At 42.4% G+C, this 17,745-nt stretch overlaps 2 protein-coding genes across 2 annotated transcripts; one reads left to right on the top strand and one right to left on the bottom strand.

Moving 5' to 3' along the window:
- Positions 1-4,646: 4,646 nt before the first annotated feature.
- On the top strand, positions 4,647-6,109 carry LOC142943662 (parvalbumin alpha-like). The gene is made up of 4 exons (XM_076085309.1): positions 4,647-4,707; positions 4,894-5,023; positions 5,108-5,217; positions 6,084-6,109. The coding sequence occupies exons 1-4, from the start codon at positions 4,647-4,649 to the stop codon at positions 6,107-6,109; spliced, it is 327 nt and encodes a 108-aa protein (XP_075941424.1).
- Positions 6,110-8,523: 2,414 nt separating this feature from the next.
- baiap2l2b (BAR/IMD domain containing adaptor protein 2 like 2b) lies at positions 8,524-17,185 on the bottom strand. Its single transcript, XM_076085329.1, has 14 exons — positions 17,132-17,185; positions 16,900-16,975; positions 16,166-16,252; positions 15,240-15,301; positions 14,962-15,033; positions 13,720-13,809; positions 13,168-13,299; positions 12,702-12,806; positions 12,107-12,209; positions 11,778-11,985; positions 10,962-11,027; positions 9,566-9,902; positions 9,422-9,465; positions 8,524-8,599 (listed from the first exon to the last, which is right to left on the bottom strand). The coding sequence occupies exons 1-14, from the start codon at positions 17,183-17,185 to the stop codon at positions 8,524-8,526; spliced, it is 1,512 nt and encodes a 503-aa protein (XP_075941444.1).
- Positions 17,186-17,745: the final 560 nt, after the last annotated feature.

Below are 17,745 nucleotides of genomic sequence, written 5' to 3'. Positions count from 1 at the left end.
CTCGGTCTGCAAACAGAAAATATGTAGTCGACTACTAGAAGAGAAATGCAGTGTAATTTAGGAAAAAATGTGTGGGTATGAAAAGAGACAGAAACAGTGTTTGTGTGTATGTGTGTGTGTGTGTGTGTGTGTGTGTGTGTGTGTGCATTTGAAACACAGCACACTGTAAAAAGTCAGCTGATGACATTTACTCAGTTGATTATAAACACAAAGAGAGAAACAGAAGGAGACAGACTGACGGACTGTTTACCATGTTGACAGCTGGTTACTGTGGCGACATCATAGGGGAAGTAAGAGGGCTGATCATAGTACTGATACTCTACGTTAGAGTATAGTGCCACTCTGTGACTATAATACATAATACTGGTGGTACAACTTGAAAGGTTTCATTAAAACATGAACTACTTAGTTTGTTGATGAAAGACAGTAACTGGTAAATAATATCCTGTGTAACAGAGATCCATGCCTCGCTGAGGAATTGATGACGAAGGGAAATAAAACGCAAAATAAGTAAATAAGTGTTGTTGTTGTTTGTAACCTGAGACGTAACATTAATGTTTGCTCTGTGCAGTTGTCTAACAGAACTAAAGGCAGTTACACAACAGGGTTGTGACGAATGAACACGAACATGCAAAAATTATTCTCTATTTATATCTATCACAAATCTAATATTTTCCATCAAAACCGTTCATACCGGCAGCGATGCAAATTTGCGACACTTGCAGCACCTTTTTTAACCAGAGAGGTTGACTCAGCAGAGTCCAGAGCTCCACCAGGTGTGTCTGCAACGACCACTGCTGCATCTGTGATTGTATTAATAATATCCCAAAACTTCATAACGAGCAGCGATGAATGCAGGCAGTTGGCTCAATGTTGTCGTATGAAACACGTCACACAATCCTGCCGAAAAAAACAAAATGAAAACCCGTCGGCCCTCGAGCAGCGGCAGCAACGTCCTCAGCAGCATGTGTGCTGGTGGTCCCGTTAGCTGTTAGCCTGTTAGCCAAAACAATAAAGGTGAGCCAACCTACAACCAGTGATGTACACAAACAATGGGCGCTAAGGCGTTGAACACACGACGTATGCAGCTCATCGGCCTAAAGCTGTTCTATGAAACACGTCGCACAATCCTGCCGAAAAACTAAATTAAACTGGCAAAGCTGTGAGTGGCGGCGACGTACTCAGTAGTGTGTGTGTGTGTGTGTGTGCTGGTCAGCCAAAAAACACCGTCCAAAACACTAAGAGTGAGCCGCAGAGCAGCGGTCGACAGCTATGCAGAAGCGTGTATAGTGGTAGTTCTGTTAGCTGTTAGCAGTTAGCCAAAACACACCACACACTGTTCCCCCCCCCCCCCCCCCGAGTTTCTGGGTGCAGAGCCGCGGCTGAGAAGCGGTGATGCACTCAGCTGGTAGCGGCCCGTCTGTTCTCCAGCCTCACCTACTGTCACACACTGTATTGAGTTTTCTTTTAGTGAATTTGAGTTCCCTCTGGTAAACAGTTACAGCATGTATGGCTAGGGCTTTTATTGTGAAAGGTAAGAAGGGAAGGAGTGGATGTGGTCTCCGCTGCCTTTGTTAAACCTTTGACACCGTTTTCCGTCTTGTTTTAAACTACTGAGCCTCAGTGTTGATGTTTCATAAACACAGGAGCAACCTACCTCCACTGCTCCACGTCATTGGTTGATGCCTTTTATACGCGGTACGAAACCTCGTAAGTAATAAACGCTCCAGAAAAGAAATTCTGTCATCGTTTAATATTTGCGTTCTGTGTGAAAGACGAAAAAAAACTGTTAGAAAAATAAATTATACTTATTATATTATTATATTTTATATATTTTAGGTGCACATTATTGTTTTGTTCCCGGAATGGACAGAATGTACAGCGATCAGCAGGAGTAGAGTTTATGGTTTTCATAACATCTTTCTCTTATTAGTGCTCATCCTACGTAGCTTATTATTTGTATTATTATCAATAATAATAATAATAAAAGTAATACTAATAATAATGATAATATCATGGTCATTTTAATAATAATGATGATATTGATAATAATACTCATAATAGTAATAATCATAAGTATAATAATAATAATAATAATAAGGATAATAAGCAAATTTATAATGGTATTGATAATAATAAGATAATGAGGGAATGCAGGCCCTTTAACATTTGTGTGGCATTAAAAATAGACAAATATCTAGTTTCTATAGCAACAGTTTGACTTCAGTTTTGACTCCATAGTTTGGATGACCTCCTTTGTGTTATGAATAAAATATTAAAGCCAAACTGTTATGCATCATTTAGGATAGAGGCTGTAACTATAAACTCTTTACTGCTGAGGTTAGAGTTGCATGAAGTTGATGGTGTTGTGATGCTGAAGCTCCGCTCACCCACCGTCCCTGAACACAGCAAACAGTCAGCGTGACTGGAATCTACCGGGAAACGTGGACCATCTGGTGTCTGCTTACTTAACAGTTTGGCTGCTTAACAAGTCACAACTCCCAACAACTTGGTGCATTCCTTTTTAAAACTCAACACCTCCCACACACACACACACACACACACACACACACACACACACACACACACACACACACACACACACACACACACCCCGGCCGTAACATTAGCACTAAACACACCACTATCACCACACATGAGCAGAGAGTGGGGCTTCCTTCTCCCACTCTGAGGACTGCAGACTCATTACTGTCACGTTACTTCACTGGTTACTCAACAGCAGACGCAAACACGTGACAGAAGTAGTTACATCACTTTTCTTTAAAAAGCCTCCTCGTCTTCTGTGTTCACGTTTCTTTCTGTACTTGACTGCAGCTCCAGTCCGCCGGGAACAAAAACATCAAATGATTCCTGAAAGTAACGAACTGGCTGAGAACACGCGACCATGTGAGGCAACTCCAGGCGGCAACCTCCAGTTATGCCGGAGTCAGAGCTTCATGTGTTAAAGCTGCATTCTCTCTAGTGACCACCAGGGGGCGACTCCTCTGGTTGTATAGAAGTCTATGAGAAAATGACTCTACTTCTCTCTTGATTTATTACCTCAGTAAACATTGTAAACATGAGTTTATGGTCTCAATCTCTAGTTTCAAGTCTTCTTCAATACAGCATGATGTTCATTTAGTACATTATGGTCCATTTAGAGTCACACAGACCATAAAGCAGGGGATGCTTTAGGGCGGGGCTACACGGTGATTGACAGGTCTCCACCAGAGACGTATACGTGACTCTCTGGACATTTTCTCACAGATGGAGAGAAGCTCGCACATCTCAAGACTATTTCTGCAATTCAATCTAGACACATAACAGAAGAAGCAGACTGGACAGAATTTGTTCAGGGAGGGGGGGATTATTTTGTCTCCGTCAATCACGTGTCCTCACCGAGACACAATGTGACAGAACAAACACACACACACACACACACACACACACACACACACACACACACACACACACACACACACACACACACACAGATCCGTTGTCCTATAGGCACAAACACATTCATGCATTGTTGTCTCTGCTCTAAAGAGACAAACAGGAAGAGTCCTCGTCTCAGGTGAGACACCTGCTGGCATCTGAGGAAATATTCACAAAGAGACTGAAGCAGCATCTTCTATTCAATGTTTCCTTTATTTTCTCTTCATTTTCTGTTTTTTGGAGAAACAATAAGAGAAGTCGACTCACAGACTTCTATACAACCAGAGGAGTCGCCCCCTGGTGGTCATTAGAGAGAATGCAGCTTTAACACGTGAAGCTTTGGCTTCACTGTTCAGAACCGTCCATAGATTCCATCTATAATTAGCTGCATCGTTAACATGGAGTACACCTGATCAGGAGTCACAACTTATTCACGGACCACGTTATGAGTTATAATAATAATTTAAAAAATAATTTGAAACTGGATATTTTAGGAGACATCCTCCGTAAGCACCCTGCAGTTTGCATATCGCTATATTTGCTTTGTTCATGTTGAAAATGTGTCATTATTGATTGACATGTTGTCTCTCATGCTCCATGTCCTGATGATGAAGTGCATCATGCAGCACACTGTGGAAGCCAATCCTTCACTGTAACACAAGCCACAGCTGGGAGCAAAGACCAGCAACAACCCGGCAGCTGGTGCAGATGTGTTAATGTCCAACAAAAAGGGATGTAAGGAGACAAAAAGACAAAGACATACGATTACAAATATATATATACACGCTTCAGACGAATAGAAAGAGGAATGTACATGAATAAAGAAGTGCATAAAGTGAATGGTTTGATAAAGTGGTTATATATATATATATACACTGAGTGTAACTCTAAAAGGGTTAAAATCCTCTTTGTGTACATTTGAGGGTCTGTCATCTCCAACCCACAGACTTCATTCATTTCATATCATCTAGTGTTAAAGTGTCTCTGAGCCAGACCTTTAGACACACGCTCGAAGTTTGTCTCTCAGCTTTTGTCCCTCAACTCTTCTGCTCCCAGTTCAGCTGACGACCGCTTTCAACTTTAAAAAAATACAGTTCTCATATTTCTCACCTTCCATGTCCTCTCTCTGTCTGTCTCTCTCTGTCTGTCTCTCTCTGTCTGTCCCTCTCTGTCTGTCCCTCTCTGTCTGTCCCTCTCCAGCTGACAAGATGTTGATGACAGATCTGTTGAAAGCTGAGGAGATCAAGAAAGCTCTTGAAGTCTTCGCAGGTCGGTAACAGTTGGCTCGGTTGGTTTTCTCTGCAGAAACAAGCATACAAAGTTCCAGAAGTTAGCTTTGGATACTGACACACACACACACACACACACACACACACACACACACACACACACACTTCAGCCTGTCCTGGATAATGTAAAGAAGGTGAATGTTCATAAACCTTCTGTGTGTTTCAGGAGAAACATTCGACCCCAAGAAGTTCTTTGAAATGGTGGGAATGAAGGCCATGACAGCGGAAGACGTCAAGAAGGTCTTCCAGGTTCTGGATGTGGACGGCAGCGGCTTCATAGAGGAGGAGGAGCTCAAGTGAGGAAGCCTCACGCACACACACACACACACACACACACACACACTGTGTGTTCACTAACACCGATCTTTTTCTTTTCTCAGGTTTGTACTGAAGAGATTTTCCAAGGAGGGCAGAGATCTGACCGACTCTGAAACGTCAGCGTTCCTCAAAGCTGCAGACAAAGATGGAGACGGAAAGATCGGCATCGACGGTGAGAGAGGGGAGGAACAAAGAATAACTAAAACCTGGACATGAGCCATTGATCATTAGTCAGCTTTACATCAAAATACATCGTAAATCGTCACCAAATTTCAAGAAATTCTGCGAAAGAAAGTGCAAATACATGCTTGTTGCTGACGGTAAACCAGTAAACCACAGAAGAAGACAACAAGAGGACGTATTTAGAAGAGTCGAACATCTATCGATGAAAAAACAAAGTAGAGACCTGGATGTAAATATTACGTTTGTGTTAGCTTCACAGTTTAACAGAGTTCTGCAGGAATGAGCCCTAAAACCCAGACATGAGTCAGCATTATTACACTGTTATTACTACAACACAACCGTTGTTTTGTTCAGATGTCTGAAATCAGGTCCGTGTTTAACTCCAGCTGAAGAACGTTTAGCTGTCTGATATAAAACAGGTCAGTGAACGCCCCTCTGGTGAATCTTAAAAAGAGTCTAAATGAGACGACTAAATGTCCTCATATCAGAACTCGTTTTAGTTTTTAATGATGAAACATCTTTCTGTAGCTGGTTCGCAAATTCCCTGAAAACACCAAACTCAAGTCTTCAGCAGTTCGAGGCGAAACCATTTCCTAAAGCCGCTGCTCTCTGTGAGCAGTTCTTAATCAAACCTTACACAGAACACATTTGTTGGGGACTACTTTTAGTCGCGGATGAATACACACGGGGTGCTTTAGTGAGTATCTATGGCAGCAGGAATGTGGGAATGGGATCGGGATTTGGTGACACTGTTCATTTGTGTAGAATTCATTATTTTCATCGGATTTGTTGACGACATGGAAATATTAACATTCTAATCCTTCATTTCATTTGTGCAAATATTTATTTTTTCAGAGTTCGAGGTCTTGGTGCATGAGTAGGGGAGATCTGAACATCTCTCCTTCTTCTTCTTCTTCTTCTTCTTCTTCCTCCTCCTCCTCCTCCTCCTCTTCGTCCCTGCATTCATATTTTGTAAACTGCCACCTTCAAACTCCTGTCAGCTTCCTGCGGACCCTCAGATGGAGTCAGACCAGCCCCGCTCTCTCTGAACCACCACAGCAAAAGAGTTTAACGTGAGGAAGAAGCACAACGGCACCAGTGGCACTTTTCAGTTTTTATATATATATAAATATAAAAATCTATTTAATTGCACATGCTGTCTGGGTTTCAGGATGACGGTAGTTTGTGGTACTAACAGGTGGTGCTAGTGCTGTAGATGGTGTGTAGATGTATTAAAGTTGTACTTCTAGATGTTCACATATCAGTGCACTTTCCTCCCACTCCTCCTCTTCCTCATCCACCTTCCCTCACCTCCTCACCTCGCCTCCTCTCCTCACCTCCTCCACACTCCCTGCCTCCGATCAGATGATGTAGTAAATAAAATTATATATATAAATATATATATAAGGAGAGCTGAGAAGAGAGAAAAGCTCTGAGTAAGAAATGATGATAATAAAAAGAATACTTGAGTAATAACTGTCTCTTTACTTATTGTTACTCACAGAGGACACAACACGTTAAACTCACAAAACATAACATCACAAATCCTCACAGTATCATGTTCTGATTCAACATATCAACGTTCTGATTTCAGGACACACTAATTCATCAAATGAGCAAAGAGAGAAACACTTTACAGCTGAGGAGAATGAATACATACATATAAATATGTAGCTGGAGCTAGGTAGTGTTAGCTTAGCATAAAGACTCTGTTAGTCCCATATTTAAGCGACTTAAGTGAAACGCGAAGTCAACGTTGACGTTTTGTCACATAACTTGCGTACTTAAGCAACGACACTTCTGTGGTTATTTTAGCTCAAACCACGATCTTTTCCAAACTCTAACTAAATAGGTTTGTTGTCTAAACCTAACTAAGTAGTGTTGTTGTCTCAACCTAACTAAGTAGTGTTGTTGTCTCAACCTAACTAAGTAGCGTTGTTGTCTAAACCTAACTAAGTAGTTTAGTTGTCTAAACCTAACTAAGTAGTGTTGTTGTCTCAACCTAACTAAGTAGCGTTGTTGTCTCAACCTAACTAAGTAGTGTTGTTGTCTAAACCTAACTAAGTAGTGTTGTTGTCTAAACCTAACTAAGTAGTTTAGTTGTCTCAACCTAACTAAGTAGTGTTGTTGTCTAAACCTAACTAAGTAGTTTTGTTGTCTAAACCTAACTAAGTAGTTTAGTTGTCTCAACCTAACTAAGTAGTTTTGTTGTCTAAACCTAACTAAGTAGTTTTGTTGTCTAAACCTAACTAAGTAGTGTTGTTGTCTAAACCTAACTAAGTAGTTTAGTTGTCTCAACCTAACTAAGTAGTTTAGTTGTCTAAACCTAACTAAGTAGTGTTGTTGTCTAAACCTAACTAAGTAGTTTTGTTGTCTAAACCTAACTAAGTAGTTTAGTTGTCTAAACCTAACTAAGTAGTGTTGTTGTCTAAACCTAACTAAGTAGTTTTGTTGTCTAAACCTAACTAAGTAGTTTAGTTGTCTAAACCTAACTAAGTAGTTTAGTTGTCTAAACCTAACTAAGTAGTGTTGTTGTCTAAACCTAACTAAGTAGTTTTGTTGTCTAAACCTAACTAAGTAGTTTAGTTGTCTAAACCTAACTAAGTAGTTTAGTTGTCTCAACCTAACTAAGTAGTTTAGTTGTCTGAACCTAACTAAGTAGTTTAGTTGTCTGAACCTAACTAAGTAGTTTAGTTGTCTGAACCTAACTAAGTAGTGTTGTTGTCTAAACCTAACTAAGTAGTTTTGTTGTCTAAACCTAACTAAGTAGTTTAGTTGTCTCAACCTAACTAAGTAGTTTAGTTGTCTAAACCTAACTAAGTAGTTTAGTTGTCTAAACCTAACTAAGTAGTTTAGTTGTCTCAACCTAACTAAGTAGTTTAGTTGTCTGAACCTAACTAAGTAGTGTTGTTGTCTAAACAAACTATTTGAACCAACTACTAAATAGGAGTAACTTTGTGTAAGACATCATATGCATCATTGTTTGAGGGTAAGTTATTTAAATACATGGCTCATACAGACTTCATATTCAGCAGACAGGTTAGCATATTTCCCAAAGTGTCTCTTTATTCCTTCATTATTTTGATTTTTACTGTGACAGACAAACAGAGCTACACTGTACAAAGAGTTAATAAAACAACTACTTCAAAAGTGCACGGTTGTGATATTAAACTATTAAACTGTTGTTTTTGGTACAAGAAAAACACCTTATCTAATGCTGTACAAAAATAAACCAAACTCAGCAAACCTTCCTTCAGCTTCAACTCTCCTGAAACATAAATGTATTTCCTCCAGATCAGAGGACGTGAGGAGACGATCTGTCGTTGGTCGTCGTGGGGCGGAGCTTCACGGTGGCGAACGGGTTCGTGCCTCTGAAACAAGAGGAAGAACAACATCACACACACACACACACACACACTGAAACTGACACCAGACTCCAGCCAGAAAATAGAACATTTTGACTGAATACTCTTCAGATAATCTCCTTTTTTTATTCAACAAAAATGTGACGATGGTGAGTTGGTTTAAAAAACTTTAGTTGGAATTAGTGTTGAACTTTTTACTGGATTTAAACCTCAGTACAATGACAAAGAAGTAAAAATGCCCCAAAATAACGAGGCAAAACAGTAGAATTCAAAAGCACAAATGCATAGTGACAAGCAGAAACCTGATGTGACCTGAGCTTCAATGAGCAGAATAGAAAGTAATCTAACGAGAGGCACGTCTCCTTCATTTAAGCATAAAAATCTGCATCAGTGTTTGACAGAAGAAAAAGGTTCAGCATAATGTTTTTATGACATTATCATCATTAAATGATAATAATCAAAAGTGAGAGTCCCTCACACACATCAACTTTAATAAGAACAGCTGACTTCAGTCTGCAATAAACCGCTTTGATAATCACAGCGCCACCCAGTGGACAGATACAACATTGAATCTACTTTCAGCTGAATCATTTCAATACAAAAACACTTTAGAATCCTCTGAAACCTAAAGTGTCCGTTTAAATCCCTTCTAACTGCTACGAAGCACAAATCTACCACTCCTGATTCTCCTGATTCATTCCCACACGTACTGAATGAATTCAGATCGTTTCATGACAAGATACGATACCGACAAGCTAAAGAGATGAACGTGTTTAATAATGCAGCAGGAATCAGACTCTGAATCCAGGGACAGTTTTGGGGGATTACCTTGGAAACAGTGGGTTTTCAGGAGGCCCGTGTGGTGATAACGCCTAAGAAAAGAGAGGAACAACTCAAGACAAGTGAAGGAGGAACCAGGGTGACAACATTTGAGGTTTTATTTTGTTAGAATGAAACCTCTGGTACCTGGACATCAGATGCTGAGTCAGCCCTCCTGTCAGGGAGCGGAGAGATTGGTCGATAACCTGCAGAGCTCCTTCTGAGGTGGTGACTCGGAGGAGGAGGAGGCGGAGGAAGAGGAGGAGGAGGTTGTTCGTTGTAACTCTTCGTCTGACTGGTCTTTGACCCCGAGGCCGACTCCAGCTTCCTTTCGGGGAGAGGAGAGGTCAACCGGGCGTCCACGGAGGCCCTGCGGTCGGGCGTGGCCGGAGGCGGGACGTCTCCGAAGCTCTTGCTCTCCGATTGGTCGGTGTAGGTGTCAGTGGGGTCCAACAGATTGTTCATACTGTGGCTTCTGAGTGAGCCGCCGCTGAGGGGGGGGGTCAAGAGGCAACACAGAGGAACTATTAGGGATTCATAACAGGACGGTGATTCATGATTAATAGATATATTATTGATTACACTGCTGTAGGTATTAATGGTGGGATTCCTGGGACGACGCCCCACACGAGAGGATCATTCTGCAGATTCTGGGTCTGATTTGTTCCTGATAAGTTACAGACTCAAAGCTCTTCTGAACCGATTATCAGCTCCAATTATTCTGTGAAACGTACAACGAGGGAAAATGTATCCACAAAAGCCAAATGAGAGCGAGTTAACCTGGAGGTGTCCACAGACTGTCTATGAGAAGAGGATGTCGTCATGGTGACGTCTCTCGTTGGTTTGTGGATGTTTTGAAGCCTCTAGTTCGGTGATCTCTCCATCGCCATCTTGTTTTTTTGCAACCAGTGAACAGGAAGTGACCATATCTGGACTGAGGAGGAGTGACGTAGAGACGCCGTATACGTCTCTGATAGAGTGATAGAGACCTGTCAATCACAGTGTAGCCCCGCCCTAAAGCATCCCCTGCTTTATGGTCTGTTTGACTCTAAATGGACCATAATGTACTAAATGAACATCATGCTGTATTGAAGAAGACTTGAAACTAGAGATTGAGACCATAAACTCATGTTTACAATGTTTACTGAGGTAATAAATCAAGAGAGAAGTAGAGTCATTTTCTCATAGACTTCTATACAACCAGAGGAGTCGCCCCCTGGTGGACACTAGAGAGAATGCAGGTTTAACACATTGACCGTGCTCAACACGTTGAGCACGGACTTCACTTAAAGAACGAGATTAAAATAATCTGTTAAATCTGTGGAAAATAATCTGTTAAATCTGTGGATATGTTTGTGTTCTCCTAGGTTTTTAAAAAATGAACAAATCTTTTTTGACAACAAGGTTTAGGATCTGCAACAGAACAGAGCTCCTATGTTTGAATCTTCTCAGTTCATTTAGTTTGTTGGTCCTCTGGTGTTTCAGAGAATAACGCAACAAACGTCTCCCTTCATGCTGAGTACAAACTCAGTTTAACAGTAATTCCCACCTTGTAGCTAAAGTGTTGGAGAAGTCCTCGACGAGGGCCACGTAGGCAGCAGGAAACCAGCCCTGACTGGACGAGAACAGACTCCGTTAAATCCTCTGTTTGTACTGAGAAACATTCATACTTTATATTAACGTACAGGTGTCGAGCGTCTACGTCTGCTCTGGATTATCAAACTAGTATTTTGTTTTACAACTATCCAAATTACACAATAGTTCATATTAATAGTTTACTGCCCATCCACGCACACACACACACACACACACGCACACACGCACACGCACACACGCACACACACACACACACACACGCGCACAGACACACACACGCACACACACACACAGACACACGCATACACACACACACACGCACACACGCACACACACACACACACACACGCGCACAGACACACACACGCACACACACACACACACACACAGACACACGCATACACACACACACACGCACACACGCACACACACACACACACACACGCGCACAGACACACACACGCACACACACACACAGACACACGCATACACACACACACACGCGCACAGACACAGACACACACACACACACACACACACACACACACGTCTTCTGTCTCAGTTTATTGATATTTTATTTTACTGAATCATTTCTTTATTGATATATATATTTATCGATTGGTTCCATCTATTATACTCATCAAGGTTTATTTATCTTGTTTTAGTGTCAAAGTACTTTGTAAACTCTGTTTTTAAAGGAGCTGTATAAATAAAGTTATTATTTATTATTATTATCATTATTATTATTGTTATTGTTATTATTACCCACCGCAGGCTGCTGTCCGTGCGTCCGTACAGCCAGCCGTTGCGCGGCTCTTGGACCAGAACGGTGACGGTCTCCCCCCTGGTGAAAGGGAGGAGCTTTGGGTTGGAGGAGGACGGGTGAGACACCAGGGCTCTCATGGTCCTCCCACCACCCAGACCCAGAGACTCCCCCACCGAGCTGGAGCGGGAGCGGCTGGGGAGGGGGGACGGAGCTGGAGGGGGGGGGAGTCAGATATATGATGTGTGTGTGTGTCAGATATATGATGTTAATTTGTGCACAGAAGATCACATCTGGAGACAGAGGTTGTCAGACTGGTCATGTGGTCCTCCCACCTCTAGAGGGCACTCTGCCCAGCGCCTGCTGCTCCCTCCGGGCCCACGACATGTCCTCATCTCTGGCTACCGTCTGCAGCAGAGAGCTCACTGAACCTCGCAGCTGCAACAGGAAACACGTTAATGCATTAATGTCGTTCATAGAACATATAGAGCTGGTGGAGCTTAAATCAGTCTGTGTCCTTTCCTCACCACTTCTCCTCAAACCTCGGTAGAGACATCACAAGGTAACAGGACCATGCGAAGGAGACTCCTCAGAGAATCCGAACACGAGACTTACGGATTCAAAGAAACTTTATTGATAACACGAAGGAGAAGCACTGAGGCAGATTTACAGGCCGACACATTTACCTCAGTGAGACGTTACGTTTACAAGAACACAAGAAGCCGTTCAGCCTCGGCTTCTTACCTGATATAATTAAGTAATATCAGCTCCTCGTTGAAACCCTGTTTTCTCTCCTCAGTTGATCTACGCTACTTTCTCCATAAATCACGTCCCCGGTGCAGCATTCTGAAGCCAGTTCAGCTCCTTTAGAGGCCGAGGATACTAATTAACTTAGTTTAAGACGTTCACAGCGGATCACAAATAATGTACCTGGGCGTCTTGATCCAGGTGAGTCGGGGTTCGAGGTCTGGACCCTCTGGTCTCGTTGACTTTCTCCTTCCATCCGTCTGCCTTCTGCTGGAGAGAAGCTCCGGTCTGACACCAGAGGAGGAGAAGAGAGCTCCTCGTTAAATCTCAGCAGATACAAGATATGCGTGTGTGTGTGAGAGTGTGTGTGTGTGTGTGTGTGTGTGTGAGAGTGTGTGTGTGTGTGTGTGTGTGAGTGTGTGTGTGTGTGTGTGTGAGAGTGTGTGTGTGTGTGAGAGTGTGTGTGTGTGTGTGTGTGTGAGAGTGTGTGTGTGTGTGTGTGTGTGTGTGTGTGAGAGAGAGTGTGTGTGTGTGAGAGTGTGTGTGTGTGTGTGTGTGTGAGAGTGTCTGTGTGTGTGAGAGTGTGTGTGTGTGTGAGAGTGTGTGTGTGTGTGTGTGAGAGTGTGTGTGTGTGTGTGTGTGTGTGTACCTTGTTGATGAGGAAGAGCAGTGACTGAGTGAGGCCACAGTGTTTCTCAGCCAGGAAGCGATACCTCCTCTCCTCCTCCTTCAGGATCTCTTGCTGGCTCTGCCTCAGGTACAGCATGTACTCACTGTTCTCCTGCACACACACACACACACATGAGGAACCACACACTGGGACACAGTTGTGTGTGTGTGTGTGTGTGTGTGTGTGTGTGTGTGTGTGTGTGTGTGTGTGTGTGTGTGTGGTGCAACGGATCATAAGATTCAGTTCGGATCAGCACAGAAGACAAAAGGGAGCAAATATAACATTTAAACAGCTCATAGTTCATCTCTAATATCTACTTTATATTAACATGAAAACATCTTCAAACATGATCAGAGACTAGAAACACATGTTCTACTGAGTCAGTACAACTTTATTTACACTCTGATGGTTAACGATAAAACTTTATTTACACTCTGATGGTGACGGTAAACTGTGAGGGGGGTCAGTACTGATCCACTACGGTCCGTTACACCACTATTAGATATGTAGTGAGCGTTGGTGTAGAAGTACCAGAGAGTCTCTGTAGGCTCCTCGTCTGAGCTGTTTCTCCAAGTTCTCAGCCTGGTTCCTCACCTCCAGCTCATACACTCTGCGACTTCCCTGCAGGAGAACAGGTTCATTTAAGGAGCTCTGATTTGATAATCTAATCTGCAGATTTATTTTGTTTGGATCAAAGTCAGAGTCTGTTATTTTGAATTAAAGCTGGTTTGAGGTTAATGTTAATGGAGATGGGAATGCGATACATGTGGCTAAAATGAGCAGATACACGGGAGTTATTCTTGTAAAGTTGTGGTTGAAATAAGGTGTTGGTTTCTACAAAAGAGTTCTCTGGTCTTATTGGAGGACGTCTACACATTGATGTAGTTGTACTACCATTAATGCAGGTAAGTTTCAGCCCACATCTCCATCAGAAGAAAACTTGCTGCAGCTTTAACAACACGTACGGAAATCCAAAAATAAATACAACGAATGAAATGTGCAAAAAAAAAAGCAAATACATTAACAACAACAAACACGCAGCAAATACAAGATGACACATAGAAAAACACACATACGTCTGAAAACAAATGTCAGAAAAAACGCTGCGTGTCGATCATGTGCTCCATTTAGTCTGTTTTATATCCACTATGGTTTTCCTTTAAGGAAAAATGTGTGTGGGTTCTTCTGGGTTCACCAGCTCAGAGGACAGGAGCGAGGGATGAAGAGTAAACGGGTGACAAAACAGTAAGTATTCTCTTTAACATTTGGCCTCAGTCTGGAACAACAAAATCTGTTGCTTTTTTTATAATACTGCAAAAAGACTAAAGTCTTTACTCCACTTTTCTTTTGGCTTGTTTCTGGAGTTTCGTGTTTGTCTTTTTTAATGGGCAGCGTTTTTGAAGCTGCAGCACGTTTCTGCTTGTAGAAATGTTTCGGGTCGTTGCAGCGCGTCTGGCCCCTTTGGGCTTCCGTAGTTAAGAGAACTGCAACAACATGTGAACTCCAGTAGTTGCAAACATCAGCGGCTTCCACATGTTGAGCCTCAATGTAGGAATGAGTCTTTATTCTGACAAAAAATGAAGTCCACTGAACGATATAGAAATATAGTGATAAAAATGACTCCGTCTCAGATGTTCTTTTAACTTATTTATGGATTTAGAGGATGAAAAATACTCAAACTCCTTCCCTGTGATAAATATAATAGAAGAGCTGTTATTCTCCTCAACTCTACTCAGAAGTGAGACATAAAAACGTTCCTCTCTGTGAACTCACGTCGATGTACTCTTCATCCAGCTCCACGTTCTTCTCCATGGCTTGCAACACCTCGATCTGGAACCATCGGAACTGCAGCAAGAACAACAACAACAGAGTCACTGTGGACACTTTATGCAAATGAGCTCCGTCCTCGTTTATCTCATTCACGTCACTGAAAGGTTCGAGTGGCAGCAGCTCTTCTAAAGAACCATCTTATCTATTGGATGGTTCTACAGGTTTGTCATGTGGTTCTTTTTGATATTAAAGGGATATTGAGACTGAAGACTTGTACGGACCACTCCTTCCATCTCTGCTGTGAGTCTCCTCTGTGTCTCTGAGATCTGGATCAGGACGTCCCCTGAAAGGACACGAAGACGAATCAGAGACTTTTTATACTTTACTTTTTCTATTTGTTAACAGGTGACTCAGTTATTTGTGTTAAAGCTGCATTCTCTCTAGTGTCCACCAGGGGGCGACTCCTCTGGTTGTATAGAAGTCTATGAGAAAATGACTCTACTTCTCTCTTGATTTATTACCTCAGTAAACATTGTAAACATGAGTTTATGGTCTCAATCTCTAGTTTCAAGTCTTCTTCAATACAGCATGATGTTCATTTAGTACATTATGGTCCATTTAGAGTCAAACAGACCATAAAGCAGGGGATGCTTTAGGGCGGGGCTACACGGTGATTGACAGGTCTCTACCTGCATATGTTATTTTGATAAAAGTACAACAAAATAGCCGTCTTTAGAGAGAATATCTCAACTCTTTCATTCCGTCTTTAAACAAAAGATCCAGAGACATTTTGACGTGCCACTGATTTTAATGCTTTCACTCATTATGTGTTAGTTTAAAAGACAGAACCCACGACTTTAGCCGCTGTGTCAGTAACGCGATACAACGACTTCAAGTCATCAACGCTGAGACGGTGGAAAGTTCAGCCGAGCGCTTCACGTGACGGCTGTTGTCTTCTGTCACGGACTGTGGTCGAGTTAATGAAGTGAAGTGCAGCTCAAAGACTGTTCACATCTATAATTCAGAGGCCGTCACTCTATATGGCCGCTGGTCCCTGAGCTTCTCAGTCAGCCAACGTTAGCAAGCATGATGCTAACAATGCTATCACACGTCCATGAGGTCAGAGTGAGAGTGAAGCTTGTGGAAAATATGCACATATACACACACACACACACACACACACACACACACACACACACACACTTACCCAGAGAGCGGGATGAAAGTGTGTGAAGTGCCTGGTCACCCATCTTAGCCACAGCGCTGAAGTAGGCCTCGCTGCTAACAGCTAAGGCTGTAAGACACACACACACACACACACACACACACACACACACACACACACACACACACACGCACACACACACAATGGTTCTTTAAAGAGAAGTCAGAGCTTCATGTGTTAAAGCTGCATTCTCTCTAGTGTCCACCAGGGGGCGACTCCTCTGGTTGTATAGAAGTCTATGAGAAAATGACTCTACTTCTCTCTTGATTTATTACCTCAGTAAACATTGTAAACATGAGTTTATGGTCTCAATCTCTAGTTTCAAGTCTTCTTCAATACAGCATGATGTTCATTTAGTACATTATGGTCCATTTAGAGTCAAACAGACCATAAAGCAGGGGATGCTTTAGGGCGGGGCTACAGGGTGATTGACAGGTCTCTACCAGAGATGTATACGGCGTCTCTACGTCACTCCTCCTCAGTCCACATATGGTCACTTCCTGTTCACTGGCTGTTAAAAACAAGATGGCGACTGGTGGTGACGGCTAAATCTCCAAACTTGAGCAACATTGAACGCATCACGTAGTTTCGAGAAATGTACTGAAACTGTATAACATCTTTTACACACTCACACTCACACACACACACACACACACACACACACACACACACACACACACACTCACTCAGTCACACACACTCACACAGTCACTCACCTTGGAAAGCCATGACGTAGCTGTTTCCTAAAGCAACCAGCTTCTGGAGACCAGGATTGAAGTGCTCCATCAGGTTCTACAGTAACACACACAGACCACCATCATGGTTACTCCAGAGTTTTAAATCTGATACGATACTCAAACCTCTGGCCATGCTTAGTCAAAATACATTTGAAACATGCATCATGTGTCTCCTCACAGACCAAGAGGCAGAAACAAGTGATGGACTCACCAAATAGACGGTCAGTGTGGATCTGTGCAGCTGGTCACTGGTGGCTCCGGACATCCTGAGACAATGTGAACTTCAGAATAAAAACAAAGGGCCTCAGAGAATGATCAAACGTCTGCAGAGACTCTGTATTCACATTCACACTTGTGAAGTCACCTGTGTTGTTCCAATGACGGTGCTTTCTTTAACGAGCTCTAGAAATAACGAGCGGTGAGAGGAAGAGAGAAGAGGAGTACAGGTGCCATCGATATGAGAACAGGTGAATTATTGATCAAAGCCCTGAAAGGAAAGGAGGCGGAGGACAGACAGCCGAGCGCTTAACTGTGACGTAGACTCACACCTGAGGGAGGGCCTCAAACGTCCACCTGAGAATAAAGGTATGTGAAGTACTCACACACACACACACACACACACACACACACACACCGAGACCCCCTGAAAGCCTCAACAGCAACATGTTGGTGACCGTTTAAAATCATACAAAAGAAATCACTAAATGTCTTTAAAGCGTACTAATGTCCAGAAGAACATTTAAATGTGACCAGTGAGAAGATTTTCAGCCATAAACGACACAAACAGGTTGAGTGAAGAGAGTCAGTCTTCACGTGTTTGTGGAC

The sequence above is a fragment of the Anarhichas minor genome, unplaced genomic scaffold, assembly GCF_050575085.1.
Source record: "Anarhichas minor isolate MPS153535 unplaced genomic scaffold, ASM5057508v1 ptg000149l, whole genome shotgun sequence".
NCBI classification, from domain to species: Eukaryota; Metazoa; Chordata; class Actinopteri; order Perciformes; family Anarhichadidae; genus Anarhichas; species Anarhichas minor.
This window is presented reverse-complemented; position numbering and strand designations above follow the sequence as displayed.

Coding starts and splice junctions, on each gene's coding strand:
- LOC142943662 (XM_076085309.1), top strand. CDS start 4,647: ATGTTGATGACAGATCTGTTGAAAGCTGAGGAGATCAAGAAAGCTCTT. Junction 5,024..5,107: donor ATAGAGGAGGAGGAGCTCAA/GTGAGGAAGCCT, acceptor TTCTTTTCTCAG/GTTTGTACTGAAGAGATTTT. Junction 5,218..6,083: donor CGGAAAGATCGGCATCGACG/GTGAGAGAGGGG, acceptor TTATTTTTTCAG/AGTTCGAGGTCTTGGTGCAT.
- baiap2l2b (XM_076085329.1), bottom strand. CDS start 17,185: ATGTCCGGAGCCACCAGTGACCAGCTGCACAGATCCACACTGACCGTC. Junction 12,210..12,701: donor ACCTGGATCAAGACGCCCAG/GTACATTATTTG, acceptor TTCCTGTTGCAG/CTGCGAGGTTCAGTGAGCTC. Junction 8,600..9,421: donor GAAAACCCACTGTTTCCAAG/GTAATCCCCCAA, acceptor CTCTTGTTTCAG/AGGCACGAACCCGTTCGCCA.